Raw genomic sequence first — 19,076 nt, 5'->3', positions numbered from 1 at the left:
AGTGCACAGGTTGGATCATGGGCTTAGTCAGAAAGGGACACTAGGAGAAGATAGTGCACTGTGCTGAGTGCTTTTGATTTGCATCTATAAGAGACTGATAGTTTTACTTTGTGCATAGTGTAGGCTGACAGGAGAGAATGCGCTGTTTGTAACGTGGGCAGACACTCATGTACTGCAGGTGTCAGTCATCTCTCACTATACTTACATTTTGGATAAGTGCTGAATGTTATGTATCAAGCAGAGACTTGTAACATACTCTTAGACCCTGGGTAGATGGAGAACCTGCTTTGGGGACTCTAGACTGAACCAGCTCTGTTTCTTAGCCTCTCCACCACTCTCCTCCCTTGGCTCTATCATTCTCCTCTCTCATACTGAATTTCCACTACCAATAGTTCTCCATCTCTTTCCCTTCTGGATCGTCCCTCCAGCCTTTTTCCACCCCTTTCCCTGCTTAAACAGTTACTTTTCTTTCTCTGCTGCACCTCACCTGTTTTCCCAGTGTGTCTCTTGTGCGAAGGAGGCAGTGCACAGGTTACACCACGGGCTTAGTCAGACAGGCACACAGGGAGGAGACACTGCACTGTGTGCACAGAGCTGTTCTCTGCAGATATAATGGACCAAAGGAGGCAGTGCACAGGTTGGATCATGGGCTTAGTCAGACAGGCACTCAGGGAGGAGACACTGCCCTGTGTGCACAGAGCTGTTATCTGCAGATATAATGGACCAAAGGAGGCAGTGCACAGGTTGGATCATGGGCTTAGTCAGAAAGGGACACTAGGAGAAGATAGTGCACTGTGCTGAGTGCTTTTGATTTGCATCTATAAGAGACTGATAGTTTTACTTTGTGCATAGTGTAGGCTGACAGGAGAGAATGCGCTGTTTGTAACGTGGGCAGACACTCATGTACTGCAGGTGTCAGTCATCTCTCACTATACTTACATTTTGGATAAGTGCTGAATGTTATGTATCAAGCAGAGACTTGTAACATACTCTTAGACCCTGGGTAGATGGAGAACCTGCTTTGGGGACTCTAGACTGAACCAGCTCTGTTTCTTAGCCTCTCCACCACTCTCCTCCCTTGGCTCTATCATTCTCCTCTCTCATACTGAATTTCCACTACCAATAGTTCTCCATCTCTTTCCCTTCTGGATCGCCCCTCCAGCCTTTTTCCACCCCTTTCCCTGCTTAAACAGTTACTTTTCTTTCTCTGCTGCACCTCACCTGTTTTCCCAGTGTGTCTCTTGTGTTGCTCTTTCCCTCTCTCCCTATAATGAGCCTTCTATTTCTGAGTCTCTGTCCACTTCTCTCTCCACCTTTCTCCGTCTGTCCTTTTCTGTCCCCTACACCCTTGTTGTTCAAGTCTTTCTCCATTTTTAGGATGTATTGTGGGCTTTTAACCATGCCCACCTCACGCCCATCACTTACACTCGTTTGTGGGCTTGTCTTTCAAAAATCCTTTATCATCATTGGTAAATGTTTTACGTTTGTCCCTCCTTGGGGAGGTTTTGTTACCACCTTGCAAACTGACCATGTAACATGGAAAATTGCACGATGTTTGACTGTGAACAAACTTCTTTTTCCTTTAGTGTCTCTCCTTTGCACTATGGCAGCCATGGCGCTTTGAATCAGTTCACTTTTGTCAACTGTTTTACTTTTCATTTTCAATTTCTTTGGCAAGAAAAGTCCAATTATGAATTTACAACGCCAATAGCTCTAAGTGGAGATAATCCGAGACCAATTGCATTGCAAATGATTGTTTATTTTATGCTTCTGCAACGTCTAAAGTGCATTCATTTAACTTAATACTTATTTGATGCAGGGCTTTGTTTTCAGACAATGCCGCACATACACATTTAGAAGGGATTGCCTCTTTCTGTGAGTGAGTTGTGCAGTATAAAATAATACACCGCTTCGGAGAAATGTTGGTTTGAATTAATTCATTGCACACACACCACAAGCGCATAAAAACGCGTTTGTCTGCGCTGGGCCCAAGCCAGCCCGGTATAGGCCCTTTACTCGCAGTTGGCTGCGGGCGCCATCCTGGGTTGTGGATTTCTTTGCGCCAAGAACATTTGATGAACTACACATTCTGAGAATGATTCTGACTGCCTGAGAAAACTGGAGAAGGAAATCTTTCCCTCATCCTTGTGAAACTGCCAGAACCACCAGTGAGGAGAATGTACATATGTCTGTGCATGTCACAAGAGGACACGAAACGCAGAAAAAAGCCGTGCATGGGAAACTGAAAAAGCTATGTGAATAAGGCAATTGCCATGTATATGTTCCTTGATGTATATTTCACTTGATGCGCTCCACGTATTTGCTTTGAGGGTGCATGTCAATAAAGCACTTTTGATACTTGACAGGAAAAGTCCAGTAGCATGCCAGACAGGAAGTGAGGGGCACGACTCCACACACAGGGAAGAGTATGACGGAAAGTGGGTGAAGAACACAACCCGCAGGGGTGCACGGAATGGAGAGTTTGAGCTGCAGGGTCCAATGCTCTCGCATTGTAGGAGGAAGTGGGAGGGCAGCCCATGCACATGTTGGAAGGGGTGCATATGAGTGGGCGAGGCAATACTCTGCAGAGAGAGGGGTTGAAAGTCGGTCGAAGGTAGTGAAGAGGACACTGCCTGTATAGGGTGGGAGGCCGACAGCAGCGTGGTCTCTGCCGGGGCTCAGGCCTCGCTCTTCATAGGGCACCTCATTTGGTTCAGCTGGCGTTCTCTAGATCGGAGAGGGCAGGTGGTGGCATTAGGAGGAATTAATCCTGTCAATATTCATCAATGGATTGAATGCTATAAGGCTTGTGCTTGTCCAGGGGTTGCTCCTGACTGGAGACGCTCAGCTCCCCTTTACCTCCCCATGTATACTTTTCATAAACACTGCCCGAACCAGTATGGGCAGAATAAGAAAATTGCAGACCTGCCCAAAACATGGGACAGAAACAGCCAGAGTGATGCCACAATGTCGCCACTAGATTCCAGGATCTCCACACCATTGGGGAAGCCAATTACTCACGTGGGGATAGGCCAGTGATTCCGCCAATAGCCTGAAACTGTGCAGAATATCGAGCATGACATATTACCCTCATAGAATTGTCCTGAAAATGTTTGACATTTGTATGAAACCGGCTGTATTGGCAGTCAAAACTATCAGTTGATAGATAAATGGTGCGTTTGCAGACAGCTGTGCATAAATTGCTGGTAACAGATTTTAATCTCAGGATACTAGTTGGTCACACCCACCTACTGAAAAAACATGCCTGTTTTCTCCAGGCCAGACGTTATTATTCCAATGGTAAATTTTGAAACGAGCATTTACCTAGTGAATTGTGGGCCTTATCCACCTACATGCACCACATCTTGGCCCCTCGGCGCATTCTGCAAATGGTGTCATTTGCCTCTAAAGTGCTGTTGATTTTCTCTCTCTCGTATACCAAGGTCTAGTATTGTTTGAGTACAGCTTTCCGTAAAATGCTTACAAAACTGAAGAAAATGTTCATGATTTAATGTATGTTTATATTGGGTGGGCATTTCCATGAAGGACAGAAGAGTGATGTACATAGATACAGGGGTGCGTGACCCACGTGTGGTTTGGGGTTGATGGGTATTTGTGAGATGGCCTACAAAGCGCAAAGAGAGAACGTTATGTTAGTGTGGGGGTGGTGGGCGAAGAGGGAACGAGAAATGCACTAGTCCTTGGTCGGTAGCTAGATGGAACAGAGGTGAATCTTCAGTTTTTTGCAGAAGTGCTGTAGGACAGAGAAAAGATGATGCGTAATGGGAGGTCTTGCCCCAGTCTTGGAGTGAAAGAGAAGGTGTGGTCCGAATACAGTCTTTAAGAGTTTAAGTATGTCCCTTGTGGCAGCGGAAGAGTGGTGTGGTACGTGGGCCACTGGAGCGTTCGATCTTGCGTTGCAAGTATTCTAATATATTTGTATAGAATGTGTGTTGTCTCTTCTTTGAGTACGGCTCCTGTCAGTGGCTACTTGTCACTATTCGTGGTGAGCACTGTTGTTTGCCACTGATGTCCAGAGGACTCCGATATTATTGAATCCCAAGTAAATGAACCATTTACTCTTTTTGAACATTTGAGTCGTTAAGAATAGTGCGGAAAACATGTACGTCTTGCTTCTGGACGTGATGTGGAGGCCATACACTACAGGAAATTAAACACAATTCATTCAGTGCCCAGCCATGAAAAATAATAGGTATTTTATTTATGGTTGGCCACCTTATTCCATGCCATCACAGAAACTGCTGTTAGTCCTGGGTTTTCACCCAATTGGCAAAGGTGCCAGACAGAGTGCTACAATGTATCAAATGGGCAAAGTGCATATGCTGCCTGCCCCCCTCAGTGTCTCTTGGAGCAAGGCTTTATAACTCAGATTGTTTGTGCCCAGATGGTTGTGAATCCAGGAAAAATGTCTAAAATCAAAATAAAAAAAAATGAACAGGTGTTCCATTTAGTGTGCACGATTATATGTTAGGATGCCAATGGACGTGTCCACCGAGCTTTGGGACCAAATTAATAAAGTAACCTGTGATCCTATAGTTTCTATCTTCTATCTCAGTGGGGCAGCAGTGGAGGTCCTAATTTCCCTCACAGCCAAAGTTCAACATAGGGGAACTACATGCGCTTGCATACAAAGTAAAACCCTTTTGGTGTATCAACATTTCAGGTGGCCACTACACATACAGACTCATCAGTTTTATCTGCAAAACTGATGTATAGAGATAAGGACCAACCATGGCACCAAGTAATGATATGTCTATGCTATATGCACTGAAAGATAATTCAAATGTTGTTTAATCAGGGAAATGAGTTACACGCACCAGGACACTGCCCTCAGACACAGGATGAAAAATATCCAAAAGCACAGTCTTTCTTTAGTTTTTGACAGTCCTCAAGTCAGTAAATGGGATGCCTAACTAGACTTTTCAACCTTTTGTCCCGGGTTTCTGGAAGGCAAAGAAGGGTCTGTTAGCTAGTAGTCAAACTGAGGAAACAAATCAAAAGCTGGGAACTACAGACTGATAGCCCTTCTTGACCACGGGGTCCTGCTGGTGCAGCTTCTCGATTGGGTCAATACAAACTCTATTATTCTGATCAATTAGTCTGGGTTTACAAAAAAAAAGCAAGACCGTGACAAACATCATGGCACTATCACTACTGTTTGACTCTTCTTAAGTCACAAAACTGCCCTGTACCTCTGCTATATCGATTATAAAGCTGCCTTTGACTGCCTCAACCAAAACAGGCTCTGGAGCAAACTAAGAGATTGGTCAGCACCACTGTCACTCTTAAGAGCAATTGAAAACCTATACTCCAATACCCGAGTCAGAATTAACCTGGGCAGCTGGGCCAATCTTTCAAGGGCTATCCAAACATCCTATGGACTCAAACAAGGGTGCGTTTTGGTCCCCATCCTCTTCAACCTATTTCTGGCTGACCGTCCTCTAGTCCTGTCTTTTGTTACCTCTCACACCCTGAAGCTTGGCTGCATCCTCCTTTCAATCCTCCTCTACCCCGATTACCTGGTGCTGATCAGCCGCACAAAGGCCTGGCTGCAACGCCTCTGAACGCAGCACAAGAATACTCAACAAAAAATTGTTTGACAATCAGTATCAATTAAACCAAAATCATGAATTGCTCAACCAAAACGAGAGGTATATTCAGCTGGTTTCTTGGCTCCACCAAGGCTGACAAAGTAAGCGAATATAAGTACCTCAAGCTTATATTTGACAACAAGGGGAGTTTCAAGCCACAAAAAGAGGTGATAAAAATGAGAGGGCTTGCACTGGCAGAAAGGCTAAGGACTTTATTCAGGAACCTGAATGGGCTGTCATACAGCCTCATCTTAGAAACAGCAAGGGCAAAAGTGGTGCCCACCCTGGCATACAGAAGCAAAGCCCTTTTAGGTAGGGACTCACAAATCCTGGACACTACCATTGTAGGAATCTACAGGGAAATGTTTCAACTTCCCAGACACTTCAAGCATGCTCCTTACATGTGTACAATGTTCTTGTGCAATGTAAAGGCACAGACATGCATACAAATATCTCCAGCCACTGCTAGATAACTTCGGTACAGATTAACTTAAAAATTGGCTGCATCAGAAGGTCGTTCATCTCAACCTAACGTCCTCCCTGAGAAATACCCTGTGCAGTTTCCAGTGGTTATGACTGTGTTTTAGGATCGTAATCCCTGTTCTTGGCATAGTGGGGTTTTGTCACTCAGGTGAAGGTTAACATCAGTGTTCAGGTATTTCTGCAGTTCACTCTGTGTATATGCTTGCTGCTGTGCTTCATCTTGTGTGATTTCTGTCTGTCTGTCAAGTGGGTTGAAGAATATTGCGTTTAGTCTCATTTAGTGAATTTGTCTATGTTGATTGTGCGGTGTTAAAATGTGTAGGTGGTCTTAGGGTAAGTCATGTACATATGGGTGCGTGCATGTTGTAAAAGGAGGGTGAAGGCTGGTACGCTGTGTATTCCCATTTTATGCACTAGTGAGTAGGTAAGTGGAGTGTGTGATGTCAGTGGTGGTATGCTCCTCTCCTCTCCTCCACCAGTGGTTTATTAGTCCAGGAATCATAGACCTAGAGGTTGGGCAAGATACATCTAACCACTGGTGGGATTTCTACCTGTAACCTATACTTAAAGTAAAGAGGTTGAAGCAAAAAAACCAAACCAGATGCCAATTGTGGGCGTAACTTTGAGCAACAGAAGCAAGTTCGGCCTCACTATCAAAGTTCAATGCTCTAATAGAACCAACGTACACAAAAAGACGTTCACAATAATTGACCAGAGAAACCGAAGTCCCTTCACTCCGATTTTCAGTCTTGCAACCTCTCTCGCATCTTTTTACATGTCATTTAAGAACACCTCTTCTCCGCGCAATTCCTGAACGCTTAACATGTTTTTCTTTTTCTTTCAGAGGACACGCGGAGGGATTCTTTCGATTTCTTTGTAATACAGTTATTATGGTAACGTTCATTTCAGACGTGAGAATAATCGTTTTTTTGTGTAAGACAAAGCAAGAAACCTTTCAAGAACACACACACCATTTCAGCGACACTGAAAGAAGTGGTTAATTACGTGTGAAGTGGGCTGCCCTAGCCTGGACCTCCTGTTAACAGCACGGCAAGCTCCGGTAAAGAGCTTATCTCAGCAGATTAAACCTAAAAAGAATTGTCTCTGCTTTCCCATCTGTTAACCGAGGAGCTGCTGCACCTTTCCGCAGCCTGTGCTCCCATAAAAGATTGTGGGACTCATGCTGTGAGATGGCACGAAGGAAAACAAATCTGGAGGACCTTATGGGTGAGTGATTTTTTGAGTTCACTGTTTTTATTGATTTTAAGAGCATACGGTCGTTCCTTGTGCAGCTTATCATGCGGTTGTCTTGATGGCAGATCAATTTGAGCTGACTCGTTCTTGGCTGTTTTATAGGGGCATTTAGAAACATGATGGCCTGCTGTCGGAGTATACCTCTGTGTCTATTGGTGTTGGCCTTCATCACAGAGGATCTTGGTGCCTTTTCAGGTAACGAAAGAGCATTGGCTGAAAAGTCTGAAGTGTTTAATTTGTCTAAAAAATAATAATGTGTGCCGGTGCCCAAAGCTTTTCTTAAGTACCGTCTGTCGAATGTCGAGGTTGCCCAATACCAAGGCTGCCTAGACTTGATTCAACACCATGCCTGTTCCTTCCACCACCTTCCGTTTCCTCTTCCTTCCCTCACTCCTACTGGTTCTTTTTCCTCCATGCTTTTTTCCTATTCTTCTCTTGCTCCTTCCTTCTCCTTGTGTGCCTTTTTTACTCTTATTTTGGGTCAAAGTCCAGATTATCAACAATAGATACCAGAGGCCACTACCAGCAGCCACCAGCACAAATGACATGCTGCCTATATGTAATTTCATGTACACAATTAATTTTTGATGTGGGTACCAAAGGCAGAAGAGTGTGTGGATTTTACTGATACGAATTCAGAATCTAACTCTAAGTGAATTCAGCAGCAGACACCTAAACCCGATTTCAGAACCAGGTTACTGGAAGTCTTGGTGCTTTCACCACCTTTATCCAAGTATTTTTTTTTTTACTGGATTTTGATTTCTGAATGGCCGTCTTTGTCTTCTTAGCCCTAGAAACTTAAGGGCAAGATAACTGTTTTCACAAAGTTCCCACAATGGAAATTACATATTGCAGTGAATACTGCAGATTGCTCCGAATATCTACTGAAACCTGCTTTTTTTATCCTGTTGACCTAGTTTATATAAATAAATCATAACTGCGTCTTTGTAATGTTCATTAGTTCATTCATACATGCAATGCACAAAACAAGAAGAATTTTAATATTTAGGGTGTTAATTTAGAACAACCAAAATGGGTTCCTAGCAGAGTTTAAATAACGTCTAAGAAACAGACATTTAATAGGATAAAGTATAACCATTTAGTTAGTTCACAATTGAACATTAAACTGGTAATTGCAAAGACCATGATGGAAGGGTGTTTGTACTATTGAATTTTGAGGCTAAAAATATCGACATAAAAAAATATCAGAGACAAAATATTGAAAAGCCAAATATTTAAAAGTAAGCACATATAGAGGATGTATAGATTTAATATCCCTAACTCCAAAGACACATCCCTTGAAGATATACTGAAAAAAAGGTTGCAGGGATGTTATATTATGTTGGGTTCAGATTTTACACACACAAAACCCCAGAAATTCTCCAGTTAGTTATTGTTATTTCAAGTAACTATAACTCATGCACTAAGGTAAGTATAATGCACGTCCCTGCCAAGCACAGTTTTCTCATTAATAATTTCACTGCAAATGTTGCAATGATATAATCATTGATGTGATAGAAGATGTCATGAGTGATGTAATATGTGAGGTAATTAGCAGTGCATGGCAAGGACGCAAGTTATAGTTACCTTGGAGCACAAGTTATTGTTACTTGAGATAACAATAAGAATAGCTGGTGAATTTCTGTAGTTTTGTGTGTGAAATCTAAACCTAACCATAACGCCCCTGTAATCTTTGTTTTTTTCAGTGAATGATAATGTTTTTTACATTCTATTTTCTAACTATAACATCCCTCTAGCCTTTGGTTTTTTCAGTGAATTGCTAAGGTTTTTTATGCTATTTCCTTACTGTAAGGTCTCTGTAACCTTTGCTTTTTTTGTGAATTTCACTGTTTTTGATATAAATTGTACCACAATGTATAACTGGGTGTGTGGGTGGCTGTATTGGTGTGTGAGTGGTTGTGTGGCTGTGTAAGTGTGTGTGCGAGTGGGTGTGTGAGTGGTTTTGTGGGTCTGTGAGTAGGTGTGTGGGTGTACGAATGGGCATGTGACTAAGTGTGTGAGTGGCTGTATGCATTCGTGAGTGGGTGTGTTAGAGGTTTGGTTGACCTGCGAGCAGATGTGTGAGTGTATGAATGGGTGTGCAAATGGGTAAGTAAGTGCCTGTGTGGGTCTGTGAGTGGGTGTGGTAGTGGTTTTGTGGGTCTGTGAGTGGATGTGTAAGCATGTGAATGGGTGTGTGAGTGGCTGTGTGGGTGTGGTAGTGGTTTGGTGGGTCTGTGGTTGGGTGTGTGAATGGGTGTGTGACTGGGTGTGGTGGTTTTTGTGGGTATGTGAGTGTGTGAATGGGTGTGCGAGTGGCTGTGTGCGTCTGTTAATGGGTGTGGTGGTGGTTTTGTGAGTCTGTTAGAGGGTGTATGAGTGTGTGAATAGGTGTTTGAGTGGCTGTGTGGGTCTGTGAGGGGTGCGGTAGTGGTTTTGTGGGTCTGTGAGTGGATGCATGAGTGTGTAATTGAGAGTGTGAGACATATGACACTTCTAATGAGAAAAAATACACATACTGTGGATAAGGCCATAATGAAATACTTAAGATAAATATAAAAAGACAATTAGAAAACAAGGTTCTGTTACATCAGCTGTTATGTTAAATCAAGTAAGCCTTCTAAGGTGCATTAATACCATTGAAAGAGGGTTAATTTATAACTGCCTTTGGAGATGGAAGGGATTTCCATAACTTGACTGCATTCAGTTGTAGTCATTGCCTGCCCAGAATGATTTTAAATGTCTTGAATACATCAATTTATTATGTGTAGTACCCTCAGGGCTCCTTATTTTATCTTCCACCTTAATTACATCTGTGCTGTAAGTAAATTGGTTGTAGTAGAATCTGTCTTGTTTCTGTTTTAGTTTCAACAGTTACACTCGGAAGCAGAGAGCCACTGGCTGAATGATGTTTAGCTATGTGTTATCTTGCCCTTTAACCATTGTAGTTCATAATGCTACCCACACTTAGGTGGAGTCCTTCAATATCAATGGAGCCCTCTTAGTCTAGGCTCTGCTGCAAATTAAATACTTGCCTGGTTGGCCTACCTCTCACTCTGGAATCTATCACCCTTCATGCCTTATCTCATGGTAGACCGTCACCAATTAAATTTGTTACAATTAGAACGCTGGAATATTGAGAGCTCCTTTGAAGACAATGGAGTGGCTCAGGGGCAGTATTCCAAGGTTTGACTTTATGCTTCTTCCTTTTTAATTTTAATATGTAACATTCTGCCCTCAGTGGATGGAATGTTATAATAGCCTTTAGCCCTTCTGTCTCATGCTGTACAAGTTGTTAAAGACCTTCTCTCTTGTTATTGGCACTGGACTATAGCTCAAACCTATAACTCAGGTTCAGGAAATTTAATAACCAGTTTAGCATTGGCAGAGGGCTATATGGCTATATAACAATAATTGTTCAGTCTATTAGCTTTCTGATTCTCTGTCCTGTTAGATAAGGCATGGTGATGCAAGTTCTATCCTTAGGTTTCAGCTATTTGTGGATGCTTATCATAACTTTCAGAATGGCGATGGTAGAGATAAAACAAAGAAGAATACCATTGTGAGCCAATTATGATGCATGCTTGTGGTGTTCTCCTGACATGTTGTTTCATCCTCATTGATACCTTAAATTCCATGCAATGGTATAAAACATGTTAGAGGAAGTGATTAGATCCACAGACTGTTTCTTGCTCTATCTAGTTTCCCCAAAGATTAGTTAGACTTTTCTAGATTTGGTGCTAAAGGCCAAAGTTTGATGCAGCTAGATCATTTTTTATTCCCATAACAGTATACTCCTGTTTCTCTTCCTACTTTTAGTTCAGTATTACCATTCCAGAAATCTCTTGTGTTCAGATCATTGCAAGTATTTGTTGGTAAATGTGAAACACCAGCAGGGAATGACTGTTTTGTTGTCAAAAATGTGTTCTTGTGATCTTATTTTATAGTTGATGCTAAGATGCCTGAGAAGGATACTCGAGTAGCAGATGGGGCAGTAGTACCTCACCTCAGTGGCTGGCCTCTGGCACAGCCTTCCTTACCTCGTGGGCCTCAACCTACCCCAAGCAACTGGCAACTAGCAAAGCACTATGGAGTGCTGCATCTTCGGAAGAAGAGGGCCATCTTGTTTCCTAGTGGAGTGAAAGTGTGCCCAGAAGAAACTCTTGAGCAAGCTGTTGCAAACCATCTGAAGTATTTTAAACTCAGAGGTAAGTAGATGTAAATCAAGCAGTTCTCATGATTTCACATTGGAAGGCTGTGGCTGAACTGTATCTGCAAGGTTAACGCTTGTGATGTACATGGCACACGTCTGTCATGGCACACGCATGCCAGCATGGTCTTGTAGTGCTGATGCTATGGCATAAGATGACCTGCAAGGCTACATGTATGTGATTGCAAAGGGTGCTAGTGCAGGGAACCTTTTTGTGAAGGGTATTGTTTGTAAGGATCAAAGATGTGCTCTAGTCATATGACTGTGAACCTGGTGCTACATCAGTGTAAACCAGTATCATAGAATACTATAGAGGATGCTTATGTAATTTGTAATAGCCTTGGTGAGGGATTGTTGGCAGTGCATCCATGTGGTCAAAGAGGAGTGTGGTTGTGGTAGTATCCATGTCTTGGAGTAGGTGCCATGAGTAACTCTGAAGGAACCTAGCGGCACTTAGATGTCATGTAGATATATACTTTGGAGAGCAGAAACGTCCAAGTCTTAATGACTTTCGAGAATATGAAGTGGTCATGAATAGTGTGGATTGATACCAACAGAGAGTACCATAGGTTAACATCTATACAGAAAATAAGAAGCCTCAAAGACAATATTTATGAAAGTGGGAAATCTCAAAAGAAAATGGTTCATACAGCAAAGAATGCATCTAAGGAGGTAATGTTAAATGTTTTGTTTAGTGACAACATCTAATTTTAAGTTAATGTGACTGGAACAGTGGTCTTCGCCCCCTAAATCTGTCCACAGCATGTGACACCATTTATCATCCTACTTTCCTCCATTTCATTAATGATATAGCTATCAAGGACAAACCTTGGACTGGATCTCTTCCTTTTCTGATTGCATGCAGATGGTCTCTCTCCCACCTATAATTTATTTTATCCACTGTCTACTATGTGGTGTAGCTGAAGGATCCACTATCCAATATGCATGAGAGGCCTCACAGGTTATCCTGAAATTGAATCTAATAACATTATCGGGCTCATGTGTACTAGGATCCTCTTGTCATGTAATAAACATTGGGGTGACCCAGAATTATATAAAACTAAATACCAGTAAGATTGAAAGCCTAATGTCTAGTTCAGTGCTTAACCCTCTACTACCTTCATTATGCACCCGGTATATTCTTTATTCTTTATATATTTTGACTGCTCAGGTGAATAGTACAAATTAAAAATGCATATATATATATGCTTATTAAAATAAAAAAATAAAAATATATATATATACTTATATAACCATTGCAATTCAACTCCTACCGTAAATTAACTTTAAGCCACGAGTTATAGTTTACACACACACGTGTTATGGTTCTGGTCCAAATGTGTAAAACCACTGAAATTCATCAGTTATGGTCATGAAAATACTGAACACCACATATATCTCTCACAGCGTCCTTGTATTTTGGTGGCTGAATTCCCACAACAGAGAATGAATTGCAGATTTCTTTGCTTCTATCAGTGCACGTCTAGTTGAAATTGCAGGGGTCACCATGTTGATAGAGTAACCCACCTGTAATTCATTTGAGACGGTTGATATTGGTGAGCTAGCCCATTTTACTAAACTATATATATCACCCTGATCCCGATTTTATTGCTTTTGAGGTTTCTTGTTGGCGAGCTTTCTCAAATCAAGAGCACATCAGATATATCCAGTGCCAAGATCTGTTTCGGATTGTAAAAAGGTGATGGCTGTTTTCTACTCCTTACCTTCATTCATAAAGGGAGAGAGGAGGTATGAGCACCAAGGCTGATACAGCTGTTAGCATTACCTTTTGGAACATTGCAAACCGTCACAAGTGGCTCTCTTGCTAAGCCTGGCACTCATTTTATTACTAATATAGTTTGCCATCAAGAAACTTGGTTGATACATGAACATGATTTCTCAGAATATATCTCATCCTACAAACCTGCAGTGGCCCTTAGGAGTGTTCTTGCAAAACGGGGGATCCAATTTTATTGGCTAAAATATTATTTAAAAATGATTGCCTATTACATCTGATTCCAGTTCATCGTTGCCTTTAAGGATTTACACTACCCTGTCCTTTGTTCATCTTTCACTGATATTGTTGTTTATTGTCTATATTACACTAAGAAATTGTTAAGATTGCATCCTTAATAATATCATGATCGCAAAATAGAGGATAAGAAACCTTTATCCTAATCTTTCAGTATAAATTGTGGGCCATTTCAATGCCCATATTACCTCAGCCATATATGCCCAAACCTTTTTAAAAGAGTTGGATATGATGAGTGATCTGCATCATAATGTCATTGGTAGTAACTTTTGTTGATACAAGAGCAATCAACCTGTAAAACTGGGCCTAAAAAATTAAATATTGCCATTGTGAATGGCTGTGTTAATGATGGTCTCAGGGGCTCATTTACATGGAACAAGGGTCTTACATATCCACCACAAGTTATGTACTTCTTTGATTTGTATATGTATGGCTCTTGACTCATCTTTCAATTAGAATTAAAGGCCTGATTTAGAACTCGGCAGAGGGGTTACTCCGTCACAATGGTGACAGATATCCCATCTGCCGAAATCTAAATCCCATTATATCATATGGGATTTAGATTTCGGAGGACAGTCCACTGAGTTCGGAGTAACCAGTCCACTGAATTGTAAATCAGGCCCTAAGTCAGCCAGTGATCATAACAGTTTTGACCTCAGACTGATTTTAAAGCATTTGCTTTGAAGTAGCTAACTAGAAACTCCGAGTGAATATTTTCAACATAAAACCGTGTGGTAAAGTGGAATGATAATACTCTTTAAAACCTAAGCATCTATTAACTGCTTTTTTGAGAGATTTCACTCACCCTTTGGAATTGATCAATTTGTGTCTTTGATCTAAACATTTTCACTTACAAATCATCAATATGACATATGACATAAAAATGTCACCTTCAGGAGAAAAAAGGATCACATTTCCTCCACTTTCGTAGGCATATGACATAAAAATGTCTCCTTCAGGAGAAAAAAAGATCACATTTCCTCCACTGCCATAGGCAGTAAGTCAAAGAACTTGAGATAGCAAAAGCCTGGAATAACATTAATTCTACACTAACTAAGGTGAATATGCAACAGTTTTGGGCACATATTTCTACTTTTTTTGCGTCGCAAACTTACAAAATACAATTATACTTTGTAAGTTTGCACCCCTTTTGCGTCAAAAAATGACACAAATGCGGTGTAAAAAGCATAAATATGGTCCTTGGTTTCTTGTTGCTATAATACCAGTCCCCAAAGGTGAAGCATCCTGGTACAAATTGTCCTGATTTATATAAAAACAATAACCCAAATATCACATTACCATTGTCTATAACTCCTACTCACAGTCTGTTACACCAGAATTATGTTTTTACTGAGAATAATACAGTCAGTTTTATCAAGTCTAGCAGATGCTGTAGGGTAGAAGGGCCCGATGGGGTTCCTATCACAGTGTATCAAGTGAATCCTTAAGTCTGAGCAAAGCTTTTCTATCAATTACATAAATCTGGTATGCACACATTAGCTATTCCATCTGCTTGAAGAGGCTTACTAATGATCCCATGTTTAGGAAGGGAAGTAGAGAGCTTCCTCAAATGCATGGCCTAATTGCTTTGCTTGATACTGTAAATAAATTGTTTTTGAAAACTTTATCTGCTCTCTCAAAATGGGTGGGATGCAATAATGCCTTCCCATTTGAAGAGGTGGGCTTTTGCTCTAGAACATCGATGATTGACAACATACCGGTATTCAATACTCTCAAAAAGAAATATAATATTTATTATAAAATTAATTTGTACGTACATTTGTCGATGTTTGTCGCCATTTGACTGAGTTGTTTGGCAAATTCTTTCTATGCAGCTCTTTAACTCAAAGATCAGCCTCTACTTTTAGATATGCTGATACTACTCCATTCTAAGGTATAGATTAAGGTACATTGGGGTTCTTTTATGAGTATTCATAAAAGCTATTGGTAAAGAATGATTAAAAACAAATGTGTGTTAGCTCCCCTTATATTTTCATTACGTATTACTGGTCTATCACAATATTTCCTCCTACTTTAAGTAGAAAGAAAATGAACCTTTTGATGTATGCAAATAACATCATCTTCTTTGATATAACCCATGTTGGACTTCAAAATAAGTTAACTTGTTCACTCAAAACTTAGAATCTTTGAATTTGTCAATTGCCGTCAATAAAATTAAGATTTTGGTCTTATGACATTTGGCTTGTGTGTGTTTTTTAAAGTATAGCATCAGAACGAAGTACCTCATTGTTCTTTTATAGGGGTTTTAATTCAAATATTTTTTCAGTAAAGATTATGCTAACATTCAGGCTGCCAAACTCACAAGTGTTGGTAAAGGTTTATGAAAGATTTTTAGTGTATAAAGGCAGGCAGATAGTTGATGCTCTTTTAAAGCTCATAAAGAAAGATATCTGGCTTACTACTATATGCCGTTGATTGCTATAAAATGTCGGATAATTATTTTTTAGCTAAGCTTGAAAGTTTACTATGGAAATCTTACTTGATGATTCAAAAATGTTGCTCTATTGAAACGTTGATTTTGAAATCAGATATTGATGTATACCATATTAGGAATATGGCCAATTATTATGGATGTGGTGTCTCTTAAGAATAAATGAGGCATTATCATTAAATCAACTAGTCCACAATGAAGTTTCCAAATTAAATTCTATATTAACCTTTTATTGTGAATAAAGAATACTGCTAATCATTTTTCAGTTAACCTCGATGCAATTGGTTATGCAATATCTGAGTCTATTTTTAAGAACTGCCATAAAAGGTTGCTAAAGAATGAAAGGTGATTACACAATTTTAATCAGTTCCAAAATGCGAAGAAAATTTCATTGTTATGCCATTATTTGCTGGGTCATGGGATGCAGTTTTATCTTAATGCATATTTAGATATGCATGATTGTTTAAATTTGGAGGTTTACAAATAGCAGACAATAGGTGGTATAATTTGCCATTGAAATGAACAAGGAAATTATTAGTTTTCCTCTGTCCAGTTCAAGATTTGAATCTTGTACTATTTGTTTGCCCAGCACTATCTAATGAGAGATCATATTATATATCACCTATGTTGGTTAAACTTGGGAGTTAAACTTGTGCTGAGGCACTGTTTTACTACAATGATACTCTGAATGTTTGTCATCGATTGTACAATGTATAATTCATTGTTAATTATCAAAAGTTTTGTTGCATATTCATTGGAACATAACATTTTACAGAGAAATACATGTGATGAAGCCCTGATTACTAAAAAAAAAAAAAAAAAAAAAGTTCAGTTAGTCTTTCCTCTTTACTTAATTTGACACCACTAAGCTTTCTTTCTCAGAGGTTAAAAGTTAAAAAGGTCTCCTCTGTGTCATGAGGTTCTTTTTGAAGAATCAAGTCACGTTGCTAAAACACACATATTTTAAGATCATTTTTGAGGAAGCTTATAGGGTGCTTCTCTATTGAGAAAAATAGTGACAAATGTATTTTAAAGCATATTGGGTCAGTAAAATTGGTAAAATACAAATATTTAAAGACTAGTGCTTGGTTCTTCACCAAGGATTGTTTGGGCAAAATAGTTCATAATGGAGCATATTAGGCATTTCAATTTGGTAAAATAAAAGTGCAGAGTTGTGCATTTAAAGCATGGTCAGTCAGAAGTACTGACCACATATGAAAGGGATTAAAAAAGTATTTACACATAAATTGGATTTTTTCCCAATAGAGTGTGTTTAGGAAACATAACTAAATCTGTGTATTTTCAAACACATTATGATCTCTGTCTTACTGGATATTTTCTTGTTATCACTTGTGTCATGAATGGATGAAATTATCACACAGGAGGTTTAGTTTGTTGTTGGCTCAGTTTCAAGATTATCAGTGTGTTTTCAAATATACATTGGAGACAGAAAGTGAAACTGTCAATCCTTCAGAAACATAAAGTATATGGTCGGGGAGTTCAGACATCTATACGATTGCATCAAATGAGGAAGATAGAGTCACAAATGGTGTCAAAAGCTGCAAGGAGGTTAAGGAGACCGCTGGCCTCTACTGCATTCCCAGTTACGTAATTCCTGAAACAATCCCTTGCTGCTTTAATTGATAGTGCAGCCCTGGAATTAACAGGGAAACCAAACTGAGAATCATCCCACGTGTATTAGGTCCAGAAGTAACTTTGTTCAAGATGTGGTATGTTATAACAATTCTTTAATACTGGTGATTAGGGATTGTCAACATATGCTGGTAAAGGAGGCATTTCCAATTAGTTAGTTATGTTCTACTGCTTAGATTTTATAGAGCGCAACTTACTCTTAAGAAACCATCTGACACTGACCTGAAGGATACCTACTATTGGAGTAAGACAGAATGTGAAAGTAGAATTATTACAGTTGGCTAGAGAAAAGCCATGTTTGCATTTGTCTGAACCTTGGTAGTAATAGGCAGACTGTCTAGTTATACATGCCTAGTTATACGTAATCGTCTTGTTCCCAGCTACTATAGATAATCAACCTTTTCTTGTCCAGTGACTTGCATGGCCAGCTTCCCCATGCTCAGAATCAGGAATAATGAGCCTCTACCCACCAAGAAACATGCATGGCTAGCCTACATGTGTTCAGAAACACCTGTAAATTGCCTCCAACATCCAAACAACATGTATGTGCAGTTTAACAACCTAACAACTGGAAATCAGCCTAATAACTTGAAATCCATGTGATCTCATTCAAAGCAATGAGCCATACTAACACCCAGGGGTGTGGCGTGAGTGCCAAAGATGGCGGATGCGTAATCACAGCGCTCCGCTCCGACCTAGTAGTAATCCTGTTCCAACCTGCCCAGGGGGCCGAACGGTGTCCCCCCTGGCCAGCCTCGGCGCTGGAGTGGTCAAGTGGCCGGGATTCTAGGGGACCTGGGAAGAGAGATAGCGGAGAAAAGTCTGGAGGACTAACGCGGCCCGAGTGGCGGTGCCCTGAATGACGAAACGGCATGGGAGAAGCGGCGGAAATAGGAGGCCATACGAGGAACATCGGAGCTGTGACACACGAACCCCCACCGAGAGGGCAGTCACAGAGACACCAAGGTGGTCTGGAGGCTACGATGTAGACAGGAGCCACACAGGAGCGAGGCCTGGGCGCTGCCTGGAAGGCAGTGCCCCCAAGTGAGGACACCAGAGAACCCCGGAGGGCAGCGCTGAGGCGTGGTGGGCCAGAGACAGGGTGACGCCCTGGAGAGAGATGAGATGGGTCGGGGAGGCCTGCGGCAAGGAGGAACGGCACATTGGGACCGCTGCAAATGCAAGCTGTGCAGGAGCCCGGAGTGATGGCCTAAATAGTGGGTGACTGGTGGCCCTAGGGGACCCACGAGTCAAGAGATCAGCGGAAGGGGGCAGACCAGAGCCCCTGTGGGCCAGGAGCAATGCAGAGGGGATTGAAATTACAAGTACGTTGCTGAGAGCATTGAAGGCGACTGCAGAGGAGAAGTCCCCGGGCACCAG

The 19,076-nt window shown here is 41.0% G+C and overlaps 1 protein-coding gene across 1 annotated transcript in view; it reads left to right on the top strand.

Moving 5' to 3' along the window:
- The first annotated feature begins 7,224 nt into the window (after positions 1 to 7,224).
- The window catches only part of IMPG2 (interphotoreceptor matrix proteoglycan 2), a 658,631-nt gene continuing 646,779 nt past the window's right edge, over positions 7,225 to 19,076 (top strand). The window contains exons 1-3 of the mRNA XM_069203500.1: positions 7,225 to 7,322; positions 7,452 to 7,544; positions 11,297 to 11,557. Of these exons, the coding sequence (XP_069059601.1) occupies positions 7,286 to 7,322; positions 7,452 to 7,544; positions 11,297 to 11,557 (391 nt within the window). The 5' untranslated portion in view covers positions 7,225 to 7,285. The remainder of the gene's footprint in view (positions 7,323 to 7,451; positions 7,545 to 11,296; positions 11,558 to 19,076) is intronic.

The sequence above is a fragment of the Pleurodeles waltl genome, chromosome 8 (genome assembly GCF_031143425.1).
Source record: "Pleurodeles waltl isolate 20211129_DDA chromosome 8, aPleWal1.hap1.20221129, whole genome shotgun sequence".
Taxonomy (NCBI): domain Eukaryota; kingdom Metazoa; phylum Chordata; class Amphibia; order Caudata; family Salamandridae; genus Pleurodeles; species Pleurodeles waltl.
This window is presented reverse-complemented; position numbering and strand designations above follow the sequence as displayed.